Source organism: Brassica napus, chromosome C5 (assembly GCF_020379485.1).
Source record: "Brassica napus cultivar Da-Ae chromosome C5, Da-Ae, whole genome shotgun sequence".
Taxonomy (NCBI): Eukaryota; Viridiplantae; Streptophyta; class Magnoliopsida; order Brassicales; family Brassicaceae; genus Brassica; species Brassica napus.
Window position 1 is genome coordinate 14,128,050 of NC_063448.1, and position 23,134 is coordinate 14,151,183.

General features: G+C 39.4%; 1 protein-coding gene across 2 annotated transcripts; it reads right to left on the reverse strand.

The window, feature by feature from the left end:
- On the reverse strand, window positions 1-7,274 carry LOC106397643 (UDP-glycosyltransferase 85A2). 2 transcript variants are annotated; one of them, XM_022702335.2, is made up of 2 exons: window positions 6,663-7,274; window positions 1-1,078 (listed from the first exon to the last, which is right to left on the reverse strand). In XM_022702335.2, the coding sequence occupies exons 1-2, from the start codon at window positions 7,177-7,179 to the stop codon at window positions 132-134; spliced, it is 1,464 nt and encodes a 487-aa protein (XP_022558056.2). In that variant the 5' UTR covers window positions 7,180-7,274; the 3' UTR covers window positions 1-131. The 2 variants fall into 2 exon arrangements, with proteins under 2 accessions (XP_022558056.2, XP_013693715.2); XM_013838261.3 differs by having other exon boundaries at window positions 1-1,066; window positions 6,663-7,261.
- Window positions 7,275-23,134: the final 15,860 nt, after the last annotated feature.

Here is a 23,134-nt window from a genome sequence, read left to right on the forward strand (position 1 = left end):
TTGATTAAGTACCATTTATTTGTCATCTCAAATTGATAACTTAGGAGGAGGATAACATGACATGATTCACAGACGAATGAAAAGTTTAAGAAAAAAAAACTAAAAACAATATAGTCCAATAGCAGAGTATTTTACTCCCCTAGAAGAACCTTAACAACCTTGTCGAAATTTACAACCGACGAACCACGCTTACACTCCGTCGCCTTCTCAGCCAAGCTCCGCCACTCCTCCGCCTTCTCTCTCATTTTCTTACCTTTCTCTCCATCCATCAACTCTCTAACCACCGCCTCAACCTCCTCCCTCCTCACATCTCCACCGATCTCAACACCAATCTCCCACTCGTCACAACAAAACTTACAATTTGTTTGCTGCTCAGCGAAAAATGGCCAACAAACCATAGGAACTCCACCGCAAATACTTTCAAGCGTCGAGTTCCATCCACAGTGTGTTAAGAACCCTCCTACCGCGGGATGAGATAGGACTTCCTCCTGAGGACACCAACTCGCCAGCATACTCCGGTCCGCCGTCTCCGTTAGAAACTCAGGTGGAACCATGGATACCTCACCGGCTACTAAGTCCGGCCGTATTACCCACAAAAACTCTTTTCCCGTTGCTGCTAAACCCCAAGCGAACTCCACAAGCTGCTTCGCTGTCATCACAGTTATGCTCCCAAAGTTAACGTAAACAACGCTGTTTGGAGCTCTGGTATTTAGCCAATCCATACACTCCGCCTCTTCTTTCCACAGGTTCGATCCCATTCGTCCGAGTTCACTATCCTCACTGATCTGTTGTTTCACTTGTAGATGGAGCGGTCCAATGGAGTAAACCGGAGGTACAATAGATTGCATGGATTGGATGACGTCAAGCTCGAGATCGTCGAACGTGTTAAGAATGATGGCAGAAGCACGTTTGGCTCGTTCGGTCTCACGAACGAGGAAGTTGAGCATTATGTCGTTAGGGTTAGTCGTACGGATGAAGCTAGGGATGTCTTTTAGTCTTAGGTTCTTCATCGATGGAATCCAATCTATAATTGTGTCTAGATGCTCCTTTGTCAAGTAACTCTCATCTGCCAAATCCACTATCATTTTATTAGTAATTAGTTTAAACATCTAGCTGGCATTATCTTCATTAAAATAAAAGCACCGTATTAATATGCAGAATTATCGGTAGTGTACTGAGCCGGAAAAGTTTATTATTAGCCAGCAATGCCAGTCAGAAAAGTATATAAGAAAACTTTGACCTAATTCTATTTGATATAGGTTTGACTAAGGGATTACTTGTATAGATTTTAATATTTTTACGTTTTGTCAAAAAAAAAATTGTTTTGTCGTGATCAAGTTTATTTATGCGCCTGCGCTTCAAATATCTTCATTAAGTTTTTTTTAGTGCTAACAAAAGAACGTTATTATGTCCAAAAAAGAACGTTATTATGTTCAAATAACCAAACGTAGTATTTAAATTTTTTTGACAATTTATATATTCTAATTTCTAAGCTACGTTTTAGCTGTCTTCTTGCTACCTAAAGTTTGATTTAATAGCTATTTATGATGAACTTAAGTTATGAGCTATTTCCAACTACCATTTCTCAACATAAAAATCGTTCATGGTCTCCCACCAACTTTTTATGTCAAGTAAAGAAACCCAACTGGTTGCGGATTATTATTATATTATTACATCTTCTGGCGTGACTCGTGAGAAATCATTGAATTTCTAGCATATTCTTTTGATAAATCTAGCAAAATAAAACATTTTATCGCAAGCCTTTTTCAAGAAGAAATAAAGGAAGCGAAGGGTCAAATTATATGATTGTTCAACCATCAATGTTCAATATATATTTTGTACCCATCCCGCTAGATTATAAATACTGTTATAGAGATTCAATTGAATGAATTGCTCTGTCCATCATTATTTAGGTGTTATAAATTTTTATGTAACCTAATGCAACTTGATATTTCTTAAAACTTAAGCAGTGCGTTTTACGAAAATATGTACATCCTACCTCATAAATTATAGTCATGAACTCACTCGTGAACATGTGGTTTCTTATGGGTTTCTACGTTAATATAATTTCCTGTAACACGTATTAAACCATTTATCAAAAGTAATAATAATATGTAAGATAGGTTTCAATGTGTATATTATTGATGTCATGAGAGCTTATTTATACAACACGTACAAGATCTTTGATAAGACCAGATCTAGAGATACGCTCTAGAGTTATAGATAAGTATCAACAATCATTATCTAAACGTATACGATATACACTAATACGCCCCCTCAAGATGGACGAGTCGGAGACAGTCCAATCTTGACAAAAAGATCATGAAACCTTGCCCGCGGAAGTGGTTTGGTCAGGGCATTAGCTAACTGATCAGTGGAGCTGACATGTGACACTCGAAGTAACTTGCGTTGCACCATCTCACGGACAAAATGATAGTCCAAGGCCAGATGTTTCATTCGTGAGTGAAAGACCGGATTTGCTGCGAGGTACGTAGCTCCGATGTTGTCACAGTACAGTGTTGGTGTAGCGGTTAGTGGAAAACGAAGTTCTCGAAGTAGATGCGCAATCCACATAACTTCTGCTGCTGTTGCTGTGAGGCTTCTGTATTCGGCCTCTGTGCTTGACCGAGCAACACCTTTCATCTTCTTTGAGCTCCACGAAATAGGTTGCTTGCCTAGGTAGACAATGTACGCTCCTGTAGACGTGTAATCATCTTGATCTCCAGCCCAGTCTGCATCCGAGTAGGCATGAAGTGTTAGCGGTGTGTTGCGGGAGAAGAATAACCCTTTGTTCGCAGTGCCAACGAGGTATCTAAGTACACGTTTTGCAGCCTCCAGATGAAGTGTTGTCAGACAGTGCATAAACTGTGACAATCGGTTGACTGCAAAGGCTATGTCTGGGCGTGTAAGGCAGAGATACTGCAGACTTCCTACTATCGCTCGAAAGGTGAGAGGATCCTCAAGAGACACACCTCCTTTCTGAGTTAAGACTTGCGTGGAGCACATAGGAGTTGCGACAGCTTTGGCTCCTAGCATCTTGGTTTTGGTGAGTACGTCGGTGATGTATTTGGTTTGTGTAAGGTGGAGCCCTGCTGAAGACCGATGAGCCTCCATGCCAAGGAAGTACGAGAGATCGCCAAGGTCCTTGAGAGAGAAGCGAGATGAAAGATACTTAATAAACTTGGTGATCTCCACCAGGTTGTTGCCTGTTACTATGATGTCATCGACGTATATTAGGATGTAGATGAGTAGACTTCCTGAGCTGAGCACGAACAGGGATGCATCAGCCAGTGAGTTTGTGAACCCAACACTGAGGAGAGCATCACGTAGAGCATTGTACCAAGCTCGAGGAGCTTGTTTGAGACCGTATATAGCCTTGCGAAGTCTGCATACATGATCCGGCTTGTCTTTGTCAACGAAGCCAGGTGGCTGAGTCATGTAGACTTCCTCCTGGAGATCTCCTTGCAGGAATGCGTTGTTGACATCAAGTTGCTTAAGAGCCCAGTTTCTAGCAACTGCCAAGCCAATGACTAAACGTATGGAGGCATGTTTGATGACTGGACTGAATGTTTCATTAAAATCTATTCCTGGCCGTTGATGGAATCCTTTGGCTACCAGGCGCGACTTGTTCCCTTTGACAGTGCCGTCTGGATTGTATTTGATGCGATGGATCCATCGACAGCCTACAATGTTTGTAGCTTGTGACCGAGGAACAAGTTCAAATGTTCTGTTGCGGACTATGGCGTTGTATTCATCACTTATGGACATTCGCCATCGTTTGTCTTTCAGTGCTTGTGCAAGGTTGACTGGTTCCAGTTCTGCAAGTATAGCCGCGAGGCCATACTTCTTATTTGGTTTGGTGATGTTGTTTTTGGATCGGGTTGTCATGGAGTGCATGTTGCTTGACTGAGTTGTGAGTGATGTGTTGTTGTCTGATGTTGTTGGTGTTGTCGTAGACGGTGGTGGTGGTGCTGTTGTAGTTGTTGGTGAAGTGTCTGAGACCGGAGGCAACGCTGTTGTTGTAGGCGCCGAAGGTGCTGTGACTGACTGACTGAATATTGGAACAGAGGAAGCTGAATTTGAAGAGTTAGACACGCAATGATCATCAGACACATTAGACATATTTGAAAAAGATGAAAATGGGAAGATAGACTCATGAAAAACGACATGTCGAGATATAAAGACGCGAGATTTAGGAACATCAAGACATATAAAGGCACTTTGAGTAAGTGAATAACCCAAGAAGACACATGGGGTCGAGCGAGGAGTGAATTTGTTGGTACCGTAGGGTCGTATCCATGGATAGCAGAGACATCCAAAGGAGCGGAGCTTGCTGTAGTTTGGTGATGTTTGAAACAAGACTTGGAACGGAGATGAGTGTGCTAGCACCGGTGTTGTCATGCGATTAATGAGGTAGACTGCAGCGGCAAAGGAGTAGCTCCAATATGTATTTGGTATGCCGGCGTGTTGAAGAAGCGTTAGTCATGTCTCCACGATGTGTCTGTGTTTGCGTTCAGACACACCATTGTGCTCCGGCGTGTGTGGTGGTGTCGTGTGATGAGCAATGCCGTGCTGAGCTAGATACGACCGTAGGCCAACAAACTCGCCCCCATTGTCTGAGTACAGGGTTGTTATCTTTGACTTAAATCGATTTTCCACCAGCATTTTGAAAGCTGGATAGATCTGAGCAACTTGAGATTTTGCTTTCATCGGAAACAACCAAGTGTACCTTGTAAAATGATCAACAAATAGCACATAATACTTGTAGCCATCAATTGAATAAATAGGAGATGTCCAGACATCAGAGAATATGATATCAAGTGGACGAGTAGATGATAGGGTGGTGTTTGAGAATGGAAGTTTGTGTGTTTTATTGCTGGAACAAGAATTGCAAGGTAAAGATGATTGAGACGATACTGGTAAATGAAAACTTAAAAGCATATGATTAAGAGTTTGAGAGTTTGGGTCGCCTAAACGCGAGTGCCAACCCGATTTTGAAGTTTTAAAACAAGAAAAAGCCAAAGCACTGTTAAAACTAGATGGGAATTCAGTCGGCCATTCATAAACACCTTTACTGGCCTTGCCGTTGAGCAGTGTTGCCCCCGTTCTGAGATCCTTCACCTGAAAATCAGAAGGGCACATTTGTACCATAGCATTGTTAGTCTTGCAGAGTTTGTTAACTGAGATAAGGTTTCTCTTCATTGATGGAACACAAAGAACATTAGTAAGTGTTAAAGGTCGAGAAGAGAAAGGAAGTTTGGTTAAACCAGTGTGGGTGATTGGTAATCCAGTTCCATTGCCTATCATAACGTCATCAACTCCTTGATACGGTGCATGCAGCGACAGGTTATTGAAGTCTGAGGCTATATGATGCGAGGCACCACTGTCAAGTAGCCAAGGTGACATGGACATGTCAGTTGTGCTCGCAGTTGTATAGTGAGCCTGAGGATTCCATTGGGGATGAGCCACTTGTTGAGGAGCATGCCACTGTGGTGTCTGTAGTAACGGTGCCCCTGGACGGTATTGAGGACTGTACTGTGGAGAGGCAGAGGAGTAATGTGGGCATCGACGTACACTGTGTCCCTGAACACCGCAGATCTGACACTTTCCAAGATAGCCACGACCTCTTCCCTGAAAACCCCCACGAGTTGGTGATTGTCCTCTGTGTTGTGGTCTCTGAGTTTGTTGAGTTTGCTGATGCTGACGTGATTGAGCTGTATTTGCTGTTACTGGGACAGAGATTCCATTGATATCCTCTGTTGTTGAGAGAGTATTCTCTCGGATGAGAAGCTTTTCATGAAGTTCTTCTAGAGTTATGGGAATGTCACGGCCATTCACCATCTCGACGATAGCTTTGTAGTCGTCAGTGAGTCCTTCCATGATGTAATCTAGGAGATCTTCATGTTCTAGTGTTGCTCCAAGTAGTGCAAGTTGATCAGATTTGGCCATGATTCCACGCATGTACTCGGTTATTGTCTGTGTTCCCTTGTTGCTCTTTTTCAAACTTTGTTTGATTTGTTTGACGTGTGCACGTGATGGTTTGCCATAGGTGTTGTGGAGTAGCTTCCAAATTTCACGAGTTGTGTTTGCTCTAGCAAGCACAGGTTGGATGTTGAGTGAAAGAGTTCCGAGAAGAGAACTGTAAAGTAGTCGATCTTGTCTCTTCCAGACTGGTAAGGACAGAGTTGGTGTGACATTACCGTCTGCATCAGTAACTGTCTCCGAAGGAGTTTGATCTGTTTCGGACACAAAGACATGGAGTTCATGAGCTTCAAGCAGAGCTTGGACTTGAAGTCTCCATGTGATGAAGTTTGTCGAAGTGAGTTTCGTGATCCCATTCATGTTGAGTGAGATTAAGGACGATTTTGCGTCTGAGGGGTTGAAGACAAGAACCATTTCGGCTGAGGTATTGTTTGAGTTTGCCATATGATTTGGCGAGAAGAAAAAAAAAATACAGAAACAATTAGGTCAGAGGTTGATCGCAAGCTCTGATACCATGTAAGATAGGTTTCAATGTGTATATTATTGATGTCATGAGAGCTTATTTATACAACACGTACAAGATCTTTGATAAGACCAGATCTAGAGATACGCTCTAGAGTTATAGATAAGTATCAACAATCATTATCTAAACGTATACGATATACACTAATATAATATACCTTTGAGTGGAGATAACCCTTTCTCGATGAACTTATGGTAGTGTAAGTAAGCCAACAAGCCGCAGGCACTAGTGGTCCAGAAAAGAACCTCCGGGACACCGAGCTCCTCAGCAGCATCAAGAGTAAAGCTCATACAGCCATCCGATACAATACAGCTCACTGGAGGGGATTCATCTTGGGCGTTGATCCGTCGAAGAAGCTCCTTAAACGGAGCGAGACTATTCTTCACGGTGGACTCGCAAAGGGCAGGGATATCCTGTGTGACGTCCACGTCAGTCTCCGGTAGACCGTCGGGGATGGACTCGAACCGGAAGGAAGGAAGCCCGTCTAGGGCGTTGGATCCACGGGACCGGAGGAGACGCTTGTGGTTGTAGATGGTGTTGACGAAGGTTACATAGAAGCCTTTCGCGTGGAGGAGTTTAGCCACTTTCATCATCGGGTTGATATGGCCTTGCGCTGGGTAAGGCACGCAAACTACGTGTTGTTTCCGGGCTGGCGAAACGGCATGAGATTCCATTTTCTTTCTTTCTTACAGAAAGGAAAATGAAAATAAATATTGTATATGTGATTGAACTGGGCATGATTCTGTTAGCCTCTAAAGGACTCTATTTATAGTGTTGAACTGGGCATGATTCTAGCCTTTAGATGTCAATGAGACGGTGAGAGTAAAACCTCACGATTCTCGCACGTGGAAACTCTAAAAAGATCGGCCACGTATGTGAAGATTGACTATATCTGCCATTTTAGATCTCGAGGCCAAGTTGTGTATTAATTTAAGGTTACAAACCTGCCATTTTCAAACGAAAAAAATAGTTATAAGCCAGCCAAAATGATAATGTTTTTTTTTGTATCTACAAGATGGCTTTAGAGTGGTCCGGTGAAGTAAACGTCAAACTAGTGGTTCACGTTTGAGTGTCGTGTGAAAGTTGTTGGGGTCAAAAATGGTTATTTCGAAGTCAACGGCTATGATTATTTCTTATTCACGGATTTCTTGCAAAACATTCACTGAAAGAAAGATCGGAAGTGAACGAACGAGCGAATCCCGCACAAAAGCCACTCGCCGGAGAGCTGAACCATCACGCGGGTCAGCTCGCCGGCGAGCTCAACCATCACGTCGGTCAGCTCGCCGGCGAGCTCAACCATCACGTCGGTCAGCTCGCCGGCGAGCTCAACCATCACGTCGGTCAGCTCGCCGGCGAGCTCAACCATCACGTCGGTCAGCTCGCCGGCGAGCTCAACCATCACGTCGGTCAGCTCGCCGGCGAGCTGAACCGTCGTGTGGTTGCACTCGCCCGGCGAGCTGAACCGTCGTGTGGTTGTGGTCGCCGGCGAGTTCGGCCGTCACGCGAGTCGGCTCGCCCGGCGAGCTCGACTTGATCCCGGCCTGTCCGACTTACTTCGACTCCTGTATCTTCCGTATAGCTGTGATATCCGACCTTCGGGACCATATACTTCTCGTTTCGTTTTGATTAAAGTTATTCTCGAAGTTTTATGACTAAAACCGAGAAATCGTATAAACGCCAAAAGGCCTAAGAACGGTCTGCAAGGATTCAAACTGGTCTAGAGGCCCATCTACGCTCTCAGAAGGGATTCGAGCCCATAAAAGTTATGACGGTTTGTCCTAACTCGCAGAAATACGATAAATGCTAAGTTTCCAAAGATAAATGTAAAGATTCGAGGATAACTATCAAGATCGACGAAAAATAGAATATTTCCAAGAGAGATAGACTTGGGCCCGAAGGCGAAGGATGGGCCACCGACCTAGAGCGACTATATAAGGAGAGCAGGAGCAGAAGAAAAGGGGATCCGAGAATTTAGACTTAGAGAACTCCTGCTAGCTTAGAGAACTTAGGGCTTAGGTGGTTAGACTAGCACGGCAAGGCTTAGGACGTCTTGGCCGCCTCTTGTCATGTTGTTCCGATAGTTAGCATATCTCTACTCCTCTCGGAGAAATCTTGTATTCATACTATTCAATAAAACACCTCTGAGCGATTATCTATCTTTTTATCGTTCTAAAATGATTACGCAGAGAATTCAGACCTTCAAGGAAAAACGGGTTCACTCGGTTTTACTCCATTATTATTTATTATAATCGACGGTGTGAATTTCGGTTCCCACAAAAGTTGCGCGATCAATCGGTGGGGTGATCTCATGTTCAAGTTGCATAATTTTCAACTAGATTGTGCTATTGTGCTTGTTTTAGATTTCAATAAAGAGTTTGATATTTCTCCTTTCAAGTACTCGAGTATTTTTGTTCATCTGGTTCTAAATGATTGCTTTTCTACTATTCTTCTAGACAATTGGTCTTTTACCAGCATTCCTTTAACGTTACCTTTATGCTATATTAGAGCACCTCCAATGGAGGTTATACCAATTAGAGTTCTAAACTTGCATATATATATGTATATATTGTATATGTGTATGTAGTTGTGGGGTTTATTATTTTGGGAAGAACCCCTCCTAAAATCTCTTAAAACAAAGCTTTAAGAAATTGAAACAAAAAGTCCAGAGCAAAGCTAGACTATATTAACAAAAAAAACACTCTGTGGCGACGTATTGGTTATTACCCAACAGCTTGAAGCACATGGTTTCCCTTTCCTGTCTTGTTTTTTACCTCTTTTGGTTAAAACCACTCTGTCCTCTCCTCATCTTTTTCAAATTGTTCCCACTTTCGTATAAACCCATCGGTCCTTAGCAAGTCTTCGCCGGGTTTGATTGCTCCGACCGACTCTTTAGGGTCGCCGGAGGGTATTAACGCGGGGTCGGGACCCAGCATCGAGTCGATGGTTACTCCTCGAGAGGCTGTTTGTGTCCCCTACTCAAACCCATCTCAACAAAGTTTTTTCGATAGCTGCTTCAACTTTCTCTCGACATGGCCTCAAGAAGATTCACCGCTGCTGAGAAAGGTAAATCCACAGCTTTCCAACCTCAAGAACAAGCTCGAAAGCGCATCAAAGCTCTGGAGTTTGATACCTCAGATCTAATCAAGGATAATGCCCTTACGCTCATAGGGAGGGTCTCGAACCCAGGTGAGCAACCTATTGGAGCTCTACTCTCTTCTCTTCCAAACAAATGGGCTATCAAAGGTTCTGTCACTGGGTCTGACCTAGGCCAGTCCTGCTTCCAGTTTCGTTTTGAGCTGGAAGAAGATCTCCATGAAGTGTTGGCTAATAGGCCGTATCACTAATCTCATTGGATGCTGATGATTCAAAATGGGAACCGGTGCTTTCCCCCATTTTCTCGTCGCAAATCCCTTTCTAGATACGGCTCCATGGGCTACCTCTCCACTACTGGCATCAGAAGATTATTTACAAGCTAGGTCATGAACTAGGTACCCTAGAGGACTACTGCATCTCGAAGACTTCAGCTAAGATTTGTATCTCAATTGATGGTTTGAAACCCCTCATCAAAGACCCTCTCATCGAATTTGCTTCAGGAGAAGAACTAGAGGTCCAACTAGTTTATGAGGGATTGGAAAAGCAGTGATCTATCTGCAATCGACTTAGTCATCTTGCCAAACATTGCCCCCAAGGCCCAAAAGATGTTCCAAAACAACCTCCATTAGAGTTCTATAAGGAGAATCCTCACATGGACCCTAGTAGAAACCATTCCTCGTCCTCGCATCGCTCCTTTGTTGAGGGAGTACCCCACAGATCCTCAGCATTGAACCAACAAAAATTGGAGTACCGTGCTACCTCATTCAGCCAGAGAGTCGATCGCCATGGTAGGCTTTTTGGTGAGAGACTACCTGCAGCACCATCTAGAGGTCACCCTCTAAAAAACAAAATTGTTCCACATGGGGATCTCAACCCAATATCACCTATCAAGATCATCTTAGAATCTCCTCTTCTCACCAGGTTGGCGGACAGCGTAGATCACCTCAGTCTCCCAGAGCCCTCAGAGACAGGTCCCATAGGGGGTTCTCAAACACATCGAGAGCTCCACCAAATCCCTCTCAAGATCACCAATGAGTAAGGAAAAGTGGAACCCATATCAGCTCTACTACACCTGCGCAGATCCCCGATGGAGAAATGGAGGCCCACCCAACTGACACTAGTTTAACTGGATGACCCCCCCTGGAACACAACCTAGCAACTTGTGACTTCCCAACGTCTGCTCGAATTTCTACAGAGGAGGTTCTCCAAGATCTCTAAAAGAAGTCACATTCCAATACACCAATGTATCTGACCCGGTAGAAAGAGCAGCTCGTCAGCAGAGAGTCAACCATGGAGAAGAACATGGACTCATGGCTTCAACAGCAGCAAATATCATTGCAGCAGCCACTGCTAAGCTGGCATCAAGAGCGGATACTCAAAGTGCCCAACCAATCCCGTATGACGAAGAGGACCTGCCTAATCTAAGCTCTACCCATATGCTCCCATCTTCGGATCTTCAAGCACATGCTGCCCCCCACAGGCATGCCAACCTTACTAGGACTCCGAAGACGAAAGTTACACCTGCCAGCCCAAAGGCTTTCCTGGGAGCTAGCTCCAGAAGACGCCTCTTGTCACAAGCTCATGCTTCACCTTCTCGACATGGTTTTCCTCACGTGTCTCTTATACTCCAGAGGACTAACAGCCATGTTACAACGAGCAGGGGATTCCTTCCCCCTCTCCCGACTTGCTCTACTTCACAAGGGAATCAGCAGGATTTTCCCAAACCCCCCTCCCCAGCTTCCTTAGTAATGTTGAGTTGGAACTGTTGCGGTATAGGGAATCCTGCAACAGTCCAAAGACTCATAGATGTTAATAAAAAGCATTCCCCCGATATTATTTTCCTCCAAGAAACAAAGAACCAAGATGAAAACATTCTAAAGGAGACTGAAAGCTTACAGTTGGAATCACACTTCCTAGTCTCTCCTCAAGGTCATGGGGCTGGAGGATTAGCACTGCTCTGGCGTTCTGATATTGATATTCAGGTCATGTCTTCTAATCGAAATTTAATAGACACAACCATTACCTATAAGAACACCAATTTCCAGAGCATTTTTGTGTATGGTGCGCCAGAGATTCACTTACGACAGGAAGTCTGGAACTATCTTACTACCATCTCTGCTGCTAGTGACTCTCCTTGGTTTCTGACATGAGACTTCAACGAACTTCTCTCCAATGCAGAGAAATCAGGTGGAACAGAGAGACCCGAGAGTTCGTTCTCTAACTTTAGATATTTCCTTTGCTCCTGTGATTTGGTCGATATTAGGCACTCGGGGAACTTTTTCTCCTGGAGAGGCAAGAGAGGTGACCATCTAGTGCACTGCCGCCTAGATTGGACCCTTGCTAATAGTGCATAGTCTGACCTATTCCCAAATGGACGATCTCAGTACCTACAGTTTGAAGGATCTGACCATCTCCCTGTCATCTCCACCTTCAACTCTAAGAGGAAGAAGCCTCAACGATTATTTAGATATGACAGAAGATTGAGAGATAGTCAGGAACTTAAACTACTCATCGACAAGGCCTGGAAGGAAAATCTTAACCTCTCGGTTATGGACAGGATCTCACGATGCATGCACGCTATCTCTAACTGGAGCAAGAATCATTACGTGAACATCCAGAAAACCATAAACCAGTTGAGAGGGGAGCTTGACATAGCTATGACGGCTCATACAATTGATGACGCTTATCTTTCCTCCCTTAATTAACAACTTCTCTGTGCCTACAAGTCAGAAGAGGAGTTTTGGAAGCAACGGAGCAGGCAGCTATGGTTGTCCCTGTGTGACAGAAACACATGGTATTTTCACGCAGCTACAGAGGGGAGGGGAGCTCGTAATAGAATCACTGTTATGGAGGATGCCCAGGGAGTACCTGTTTATGAGGACGAACAGATTGCCTCTGTCATCTCGAGCTACTTCAATAACATCTTCACGTCTATAAATCCTCCTGCAGCGGACGTGGTCTTCGGGGCCCTTGCTCCATGCATCACTGAAGACATGAATGCAAAACTGATCTCCACCCCAATGGCACAAAAGATCAAGGATGCCGTGTTCGCTATACATCCTGATAAAGCTCCGGGTCCTGATAGCTTTACAGCAAGTTTTTTTCAAACCAACTAGGACATTGTTGGTCCTGCAATCACAAAGGAGATTCAAAATTTCTTCATAGTAGGTGCTATTCCGTTCGCTATAAATGCGACACACATAAGACTCATCCCAAAGATTACTAGCCCTATCACGGTGGCTGACTACAGACCAATAGCTCTTTGTAATGTCTACTACAAAATCATCTCCAAACTTCTATCTATCCGTCTAAAACCGATCCTCCAAGATATCATTTCAGAGAATCAGTCTGCGTTTGTACCTGAGCGAGCTATCTCTGACAATGTATATTGATTACACACGAGGTCCTGCACTTTCTTAATATCTCCCGAGCCACCAAACACTACACAATGGCTGTCAAAACAGACATTAGTAAGGCTTATGACAGATTTGAATGGTCGTTCATTAGAGCAGTGTTAGAGAGATTGGGGTTTCATCCTACCTGGATTAATTGGATGATGCAGTGTGATATACCATGGATTTTACCCATTATTAGCCATGGTATATATGTGTTTTAAGATATTTACTACGATATAGAGTCTATTTAGAGTGTTTACAGGTTCATGGACGATTTGGAGGAAAGCGGTGATTTTGGTGTCTTTTGGAGCCTTTTGAGGTGCAGAGCTGCACATACATGTCTAATGTTTAGATATGTATGGAGACCTTCCCTCAGTGTGATTGAGCTCATTTTTTGACACTCGATAGAGCTTTGAGTTAGCTTTCTAATGCCACCGGTTTAAGGTCAATCCAACGGTTAGATCAGACGTTATTCCCGTTTTACTGAGAAGTGGTTAGTGTGTCTCGCGAGAGAGAGCTTTCGACGGAACGAATGGACTGTCGATCGATGGTGCACCCGCACACCACTTGAAGGAAACTCGAAATCCATCTCAGACCTCAGTTTGCTTGAAGACAACAAAGAAGATAAGTCAGCAATCTGCAGAAGCACCAAAGCAAGAGCAATCCACCCAAGATGAAACCTCTTTCGTTGAGAGTGTCGATCGACGACATCTACCAGGTATCGATCGACACCAAACAGACGGATATGAACCTGCCATGGAAAGACAGGCAACAAAAGAAGAAATTCCAGTTGAGAAGAGAGTGAAATCTAGGAAACCCTATATTCCCAAACACCTTATAAGAGAAGTTAACAAAGAGGAACTTGAAGGATTTCACAAGAGGGTGAAGAGGGTTCCTAAGGATATGTCTTTCAAGGATGCATATCATAAGTATAGACTTGGTAATTTCTTCAGAGAGAGAGCAGAGAGACTGATAAGGACATTGAGCTCCTATTCAACAAGGTCAGCCGTAAACCCAAGAGGACACTGAAGAAGGAACAAGATCTTGGAAAGTTCTTGATTCCATATTCTATACATAGCCACAATTTACCAAATGCCATTTGCGATATTGGATCTGCAGTCAGCATCATGGCCATAGACACTGCTGAGCTATTAAGACTAAAGATGGAACCTTCAGAAGACAGTTTCACTTTCGTGGATCACTCCCAAGCAAACTCAGCAGGCATGACCAAGAATATTAAGGTTGAGACAGGTGAATGCATTATCCCAGTGGTCCTTGAATTCTAGTTTTGAATCTCTTGATTGATAAATCCCTAGGTCTAGCTATTTCTCCTAATTGTTTATAACCTCAATCAACCAATCGAACAACTACTTTGTTCACCTTGCTTTCATTTATTTACTGCTCTGTGGATTCGATCCCTAAGTGCTACAACTCGACCTCTTATTTGAGATAGTATAAATCAATCCTTAGGGTAATTTGAGTGATATCACAGTGCATATCCACAATCATGTATTCCTTCCTCCTTAACAATGAGATAGCAAGAGACATTCACCCACAGAGAGGCATCCGCCAGGGTGATCCTTTATCCCCTTATATCTTTATTCTCTGTGGAGAAGTGTTGTCTGGACTCTGCAAAAAGGAACAAGATATTGGTAATCAACCGGGTATCAGAGTTGCAAGAAATAGTCTGAGGATCAATCACCTCTTATTTGCTGATGATACCATGTTCTTCACAAAGTCTGATCCCAAGAGTTGCGCTACACTGATGGAAATACTCCAGTCTTATGAAGCGGCTTCAGGGCAAAAGATCAACACGGGAAAATCTTCTATCTCTTTCTCTGGTAAGACACCGCAAGATATTAGAACCAGAGTTAAAGCTCAGTTGGGAATAGAGAAAGAAGGTGGAGTAGGTAAATACCTTGGTCTGCCTGAGCACTTTGGCAGAAAGAAAAAAGATCTCTTTGCGTCAATCGTGGATAAAATGAAGCAGAAAGCTATCAGCTGGAACACGAGGTTCCTCTCCACTGCAGGGAAAGATGCAATGCTCCAGTCTATCCTATCGCCCACTCCTACTTTCGCCATGTCATGTTTCAAGCTGCCTGTAGGTTTATGCAATCAAATACAGTCGGTTCTCAAAAGGTCTGGTGGGATGCAAAAGATGAGGATAATAAAATTAGTTGGATTGCTTGGGATACCTTAACTCTTCCAAAAAGTCTGAGAGGCCTAGGTTTTCGCGATGTACAGTTGTTTAATCAAGCATTACTCGCCAAAATAGCCTGGAGACTGATCAGTAAACCAAACTGTCTCCTGGCTTGCGTTCTCCTAGGAAAATACTGCACCAAAACATCCCATCTCAAGGTTCCTTCTAGCCCGTCTTCGTCACATGGATGGAAAGGAGTACTTTGGGGCATAGACCTTCTCCTGAACCATCTGGGCAAAGCCATAGGAAATGGAGAATCAACAAGGGTGTGGGCTGACTCCTGGATTAGTCCTACAGCAGACATCAAACCGTTAGGACCAATTCAGTTAGAAGACCGAGACCTACTTGTCTTTGACCTTCTCTCACGGGAAATAAAGGAATGGAACAAGCATCTGGTGGAAAACACTTTACCTCATCTAGCGGAGCTCATCCTCTCCATAAGGCCCAACATTCTTGGAACTCAAGATTCCTTCATTTGGACGCAACACACCTCAGGCATCTATTCTGCAAAATCAAGGTATTACTCCTCTATTCTCTCAAAGATCCATTCGACAAGTGATCTTATGATTAGAGATACCTGGAATTGGAAAAAAACATTTGGTCTCCTCCGCTCCTCCCAAAAATCAAGCATTTTCTCTGGAAATGCGCTAGAAATACGCTACCGACGAGGAACAATCTTCAACGTAGGAACATAACTACTGATGCTTCGTGTCTACGCTGCGGTGGACAGGAAACATTGCTCCATCTTCTATTATGTTGCCCTTTTGCCGCATAAATATGGAGCCTCGTGCCTTGGTCAGCCTTCTTTGATTCAACCACAAGAACCTCTTTCAAGGAGGAACTGGCTTCATCCCGATCGCGAATCATCCTCCCACCCGTAGGAATCATCTCTAATCTGTTCCCATGGATCGTCTGGAACATCTGGATCTCCCGTAATCACCTCTTCTTTGAGAAAAAAAGCAACGTCACCATATGAAGTAATCATTAAGGCTACTACAACTTGCAAGGAGTGAGAATGTGCTCAGAACAAACAGATCAAACCAGCACAGAAAAAACCCCCTGATCTCCCGCCACCTCAACCACCGGCTGATATCGTCGTGTGTTATACATATGCAGCTTGGAAATCGAATCTCAGAGCGGCCGGCCTTGCATGGATCTTCACCGATCACAATGGCACAAAGATTTCTAGAGGATCATGCTACCAAGACAATGTCTCATCTCCCCTCCTAGAAGAAGCCCTAGCAATCCGATCTGCGCTCACCCAAGCTGCTTCCCTCAACCTCAACCAAATCTGGCTTCGTTCAGATTCTCAAGGGTTCGTCACAGCCATCAACACGAATCGACGATCGATAGAACTCTTCTGAGTCCTAGCGGATGTGGAATCGCTTATCTCCTATGCTTTCTCCTTTGTTTCCGTTTCTTTCATTTCTCGTCGCTTTAATGGGCCTGCCGATTCATTGGCAAAAGTCTGTTTGGGTTCTAACTCTATTACGGGCCTTTAAGCCCGATTTAATGGAAGTTTTTAGTTGTTCAAAAAAAACAAAGTTTTAAGAGACTTTAGGAGAGGTTCTTCCCAAAATAATGGACCCCACAACTACATACACATATACAATATATACATATTCATATATGGCAAATATAGAACTCCAATGGGTAGAACCCCCATTAAAGGTGCTCTTAGAACCTACGTTGTGTATCCGTTAACGAGAAGTTAGATCAAAGATTTAAAACTGAAATTTTATACTTTGTTTTTGGCAATTCAAAAGGTTTCATATAATTTGTTGTTCTCATCCCCAAGAGGGTTTTCTGGCAAAATAAAATTGTTGATAAATCAAGTACGCATTTTGATCGATTTGGCTGAATTTGGGACTGCTTCTTCTCAGTTCGTTGAAACGAGGTGTTGTTGATGTATGACTGAATTTGGGGATAACCTAAGAAAATACTGATTTTAATTCCCAGATTCTTGGGAGGAGGTTCTTAAATGAATTATTTAATTATGAAAAAATAAATTATAATTTTTAAAAAATAAATGTTTAGAGCATCTCTAAAAATGACACCAAATTTAGTGCTAAAATACTCCAAAGTTTAGTATTTTGGTGTCGTAATTTGTTTGTCATCTTCAATAATGACACCAAATTTTACACCAAAATTAATATTATATATTATTTAATGTTTTCAATTTTTTTTTTTTATATTTTTACTATTATAATTAGTAAATAATTATACCAAATTTGATGTTTTGGTGTTATTGTCGGAGATGGCCTTAGGGCTACCCAGACGAGGAGTTCTCGCCATAAACTTCTATATTATATATACATATTTAATTGTAGATTGTTCTTATAATAAACCCCCCCCCCCTCCCCCCCCCCCCCCCCCCCCCCCCCAATCCTGGTATCGGAGTGCTTTCAACCAGGGCCGGCTTACAAGGGGGGACAAGCAGTGCGACCGCCCCGGGTCCGAGTCCGTGTCCCCCCATGTAATGATAAATAAGGGGCCCAATTTTTTATAAATCTATATTTTTATATATAAAAAAAATTATAAATACAATAAATAAAATTGAAAAGGGCCCAAAATTATTTGATATGTATATAGTTTTATTTTCATTACAAAATATACAAAATATTATTGATTAAATTTTAAAAATATTTTAAACATTATCTCTATATAAATTTTAGAGAGTAAAAAAATTTTTTTTGCCCTAGGGCCCCTATCAGTGTTGAGCCGGCCCTGCTTTCAACTCTATCGGTTTGAACCCATTATTTCATCAGCATGCTTGATGATCTTATGATTTTCGCTAGTTTTGGAATTCCCGGCGATGATTTCCTTGTCGGTGGTTGCTGGCGGTGTGATCTGCTTCGTCGAGCTTAGTGTTTCAACCTAGTCTTTACGCGTGGTCTTGCGGGGATCACTCTATTTCATTCATTGTTGGGTTTCTTTTGGGAAAGTGTTTTTATGTGGGCATTCTTTACTTGTATCTTTTTTTAATCTTTTGTCTGTTTGGATAAAGAGACGGCAAAAAGATAACCAAGTAAAAAAAAGAAGATAATCAAGTACGCATTAACGAAGTCGACAGAAACAAACCGAAATCAAGAAAGACGCCTTGACAAAATATATAGTATCCCCATTGCTTTCGCAAATATAACAGATATTTAGCAAATACATGATGTTTTGTTGTTATCTTATCTATACTATTAAAATAAAAATCAGGACTTATTTCATAGGTATTTTTTTATTTGGACTATTCCTAAAAGAATTATCAAATTTTACATAACTTCATTATAATATAACTTCATTATAATATCTTTTAATATTTTTTTTTGAAATACTAATAAATATCTTAAAGAAATGTCTAACAAAATCTCTTAGAATCTTTTTAAAATATATATTTCGAAATTAGTTAATTAATACTTTAATTATCACAAAGTATAATTAAAAACTAAATTTTAGTTTAGTTTTGATTGTAAGCAAAAATTAATAATTATATAAAATTCTTTAATAATATTTTAATAATAATAGTAATAATTTAAATTGATTTAATGTTCAAAATTAAATTTAAGAAAAATTTTAAAAGATGTTTTAAAAAGAAATATTCATTTCTATTTCTAATTTAAAAATAAAAAATATCTTATCTATTTAGCACATAAATTATTACTTATTCCATATGTGGTTGTTTTTTACAATTTATACTCCCTTCATAGATGAAACTTTTGATCTTTATTCATATTGTATATATAAGACTTTAGTCTACTCTAATTAACGTTTGTACATTCTCCTGAGTTAAAAACCAATTCGGTTTATTATTTAAACAACTATACTAAATTGGTTTAATTAATAATTATATACCAAATTCTTTATTATGTAGGTACTTAATTTAATTTCCACATATTTTTCAAATTTAGAAATAAAACAAAAATTATGTAAATTAGTATTGTTACATGATAATGTTTTCAAAATAAATTTTGTTACAAAAATTCAAAATTTATAAACTTTATAGTTATAATATTATACGTCACACAAAATATTAATATTAAATTAGATAGTATATAACACCAAATTATATTAATTTATTGATATATTTTATTGCATAACCTAAAATATTTTAGTATTAAAGAAAATCCGCACGGTCGTGCGGATCAAAATCTAGTTTAAATTACATTATAGCACTTCCACCGCTTAAGATATCAGAGTTTCACTTCCAATGGATGGATTTAATTGAGTATGTAAACTTTAAAATAATATATTGGTAAAAAGACAGCCATAAGTTCTCAAAATAAACTCCACAAGAAATTGGTAATTTGTAAATTACTCCACTAATAGTTTGAAATTTGAAAATTACACATTTTATTTTAGTTTTTGAAAACTACACTTTCTTAAATGTGAATTGATTTTTTTACCCAGATTAAATATTTCAATGAAATTAAGATATAAATTCAAAATTAAGAATAATATTATTATAATTATTATGTTTAAGATAAATTTGTATGTTGATTCTCTACAAAATATTCGTTTCATAAAAGTTATTATCTATCAAGCAAGTTCTAAATGTCTATTCATATATGTACTTAATTTGTTTGACTTTGAATATGATGTGATCCAACAACACTAAGAAACACTGAATTTTTTTTCCGACAACTTGATTTATATTATTGCAGCAGTGTAGTCCTCATGGAGGAAAGTTAAAATTGGTCTGGGTACATAAAAAATTATTAATAAAAGAAAAAGCTTGAGGTACATTCAATTTCGAAAGATGATCTGCGACTTTGTTGCTGTTCCGTGATATCCAAGTGAAGTTGCAAATTTTAAATTTTGATGACTAAAAACAAATGTCTCGTACCCAATTATGAAGTCTGAAGTTCTTCTTATTCCCCATAACAAAATCAAACAACTCTTTCCAGTCCCCTTCAAACATGCCTTCTTGATAACCTTTATTCCATGCATGCTGCATAGCACAAATGAGTGCCTGTAACTCCGCTTCTAAATTGTCCGATGCGTGACCAAATATACTTTGACCTGCTCAGATGTATCTTCCATAACAGTCCCTGAATATCCGCCTGTCTTCACTTGATTCAGTATACTTTACCAACTTGCATCATAATTGCATTTAATAATACCCTCTGGTTGTTTCTTCCATTCTGAAATTGGTGTACTAACTTGATGATTCTTTGATCATTCTCTTTGTAAAGCTGAACTCTATTCACTTTTTTCGACTAAGAAACACTCATTATCATTCATCGGCTTATTCTTTTTTTTTCTACGTGACATGATAACCCTATAAATTTGTTTGAACCAATGATTTGTTGTTATATCAACAAACTTCTTAATGAGATGAGAGGAAGAATATATGAAAATAGAGAAAGAAAAAAAAATCAAAAATTTGAGAAGGAGACGAGACCTTGTCTTGAGTTTTTTTTCCCAAATAATAAAAAGTTTAAGATATATTAAAAGATATTGTATAGATTTTTACCAAAAAAAAGATATTGTATAGATACTCTAAAGATTTTTAAACAATTTTTTTATTTATAAAACTGTTACTTTAAATATATAATAAATTAAGAATTGAGAGATAATAAAATTGGACAATTTGGTAAATTTATATATACCATAAGTCTATTTTTCCAAAACCTTAAATAATGATGTAGTTTTCAAATTATAATCTCATGTGAGTGTATTTCTCCAAATTTTCCCTAGAACTTTTCACCCCACCTGTCAATAAATTAATGGTTTAAATATTTTATTTTAGTTATTTAAACAAAACAAATTAAAATAATAGCATTTTATTTTTAATAATTTTTTTAGAGCTTAGCGATAAGAGCACAATTTACAGGTAAGCTCTTGATGAGAGATTCTAACTAAAGAATATAATTAAAATTTTAAAGCTGGAGAGAAGCAATTAAAAACGTCACAATTGTATTGTAGCAACCCGTTATGTGGAATCCAGACTGGCTCTTCCGGGCACCGACCCCAACCTTTTACATGAAAACCTTAAGTTTTCTCCCGATAAATTGTCGTGGTAGGATTATTAAAGGGTGAAGTCTTTGATTGTTAAAGGATGAGGTCTTAAGTTCGAGGAACGCCAAGCGCACCACCTGAGAAGAGCTTAGGACTCACAGTTGAGGGGTTGGAGTCGTTGCGATACAAGACCAGCATAAATCCCACGGGATAGGTTGTTACACGTATCGCTGTATGGCCTGAGAAAACTATTATCCAGACATCGAAGCTTAAAAAACCATAAAGCCAATGTCATACTCTGATTGACATATATTTTTTAGAAAATAACATTTAATTACATAAACAACTTTCCTTGAAATTTTGATATATTTTTGTGTAGATACTTAATTTAAAAACTTCACCACTAATAATGCTCTAAAGTTGCCTTTTTTTTTAACACTGGATTTATCATTGATGGATTTGGGTGAAAACCTAGACGAGGACAAAGCCTCGATCGTACAACGAGACAAAGAAAATAAACAATCCAACCAGTGGAGGAAAAAACAAGGGATTGTCCTTCGTAAGTCTACATCGTAATTTGATCTTATAAATTAATTTTAAAAATGTACAAAAATATTTTTTTGTGAAACTTTAAACTAATCATTAATATATGGGTTAATATGAAGTTTAGAAATAAAAATTTTATATAATTGAACAATTTAAAAGAATGTACATTGATTTTGTACATGTGTTAGACAATGTTTATGGTTTAGAACAAAAAGTTGTAGCACGTTATGTCTTTTAAGGTTAGATTCTTTGGGTTAGATTTTAGATTGATATTTTTTTGTTTTATTGATTAAAATTTGTATATTAATGTTGAGTAGTTTATATTTTGTATATATGGATACTTGATACTATAATTGACTCTTTTGATTAGCAAGCAAACATGAAACATTTAGGGTTTGAGTTTTGTAGTTTAGGGTTTCGTAGACTTACAATTCAGTCTACTGTAATTAGTGTTTTAAAAAAATATCATTATTTTAAAATTTAAAATTAGAAATTATCTATTATAAATATTGAAAAATAAATAAAGAAATTTATTAATTCATATATAAATTGCTAAAACAATAAAGGAAGTAGGAAAATAAAAGTATGTGTAGACTAATAAAGATGTCTACACCTAACCGGATGTAACCAGCAAAATTCTAACCTAATCAAATTTAAACCACACTTACCTGTGTAGACTAATAAAGAAGTCTACTCTCAACGAATTTAACCTAACCGGATGTAACCAGCAAAATTCTAACCTAATCAAATTTAAACCAGCTTTACCGGTGCAGACTGATAAAAAAGTCTACTCCAACCAAATTTAACCTGACCGGATTTAACCGATTTAATTTTAACCAAATTTAATTTTAGTAGATTTCTTTTGAAGTCTACAGTGTCGTAAATTTTAACATAGTTACAATTTTTGTCTCCCTATATAAATGAAATTTACACAATCTTTCTCTAAAATGGCTGCACAAGTTTCTAATACTCTCTCTCACTTCTCTCTATAGCTCTCTCCCTTCTCTCTAAAACTCTCTTCCTTCTCTATAAAACTCTCTCATTTCTCTGATTTTTCTCTAAAATTCTTTCATGTCTTTCTCACAATATTATCTTGTTATTTTAGGTATTATTATTCATGGTTTTCATCTTCTCCTTTAAAAATGTAAGTTTTAGATCTATATATTTTAAATGTGTGTTTTTTATGTTATGTCTTTCTCACAATATTATCTTGTTTTTGTAGGTATTATCATTCATAGTTTTCATCTTCTCTAAGAGTGTAAGTTTTAGATCTATAAATTTTAAATTTATATTTTTATGTTATATCGTTCTCACAATATTATCTTGTTTTTATAGGTACTATCATTCATGATTTTCATCTTCTCCTCTAAAATTGTAAATTTTAATCTATAGATTTTAAATGTGTATTTATATGTTCGTATCCAAATAAAGTTATAAATTTAAAAT

Coding starts and splice junctions, on each gene's coding strand:
- LOC106397643 (XM_022702335.2), bottom strand. CDS start 7,179: ATGGAATCTCATGCCGTTTCGCCAGCCCGGAAACAACACGTAGTTTGC. Junction 1,079..6,662: donor AGGGTTATCTCCACTCAAAG/GTATATTATATT, acceptor ATAAAATGATAG/TGGATTTGGCAGATGAGAGT.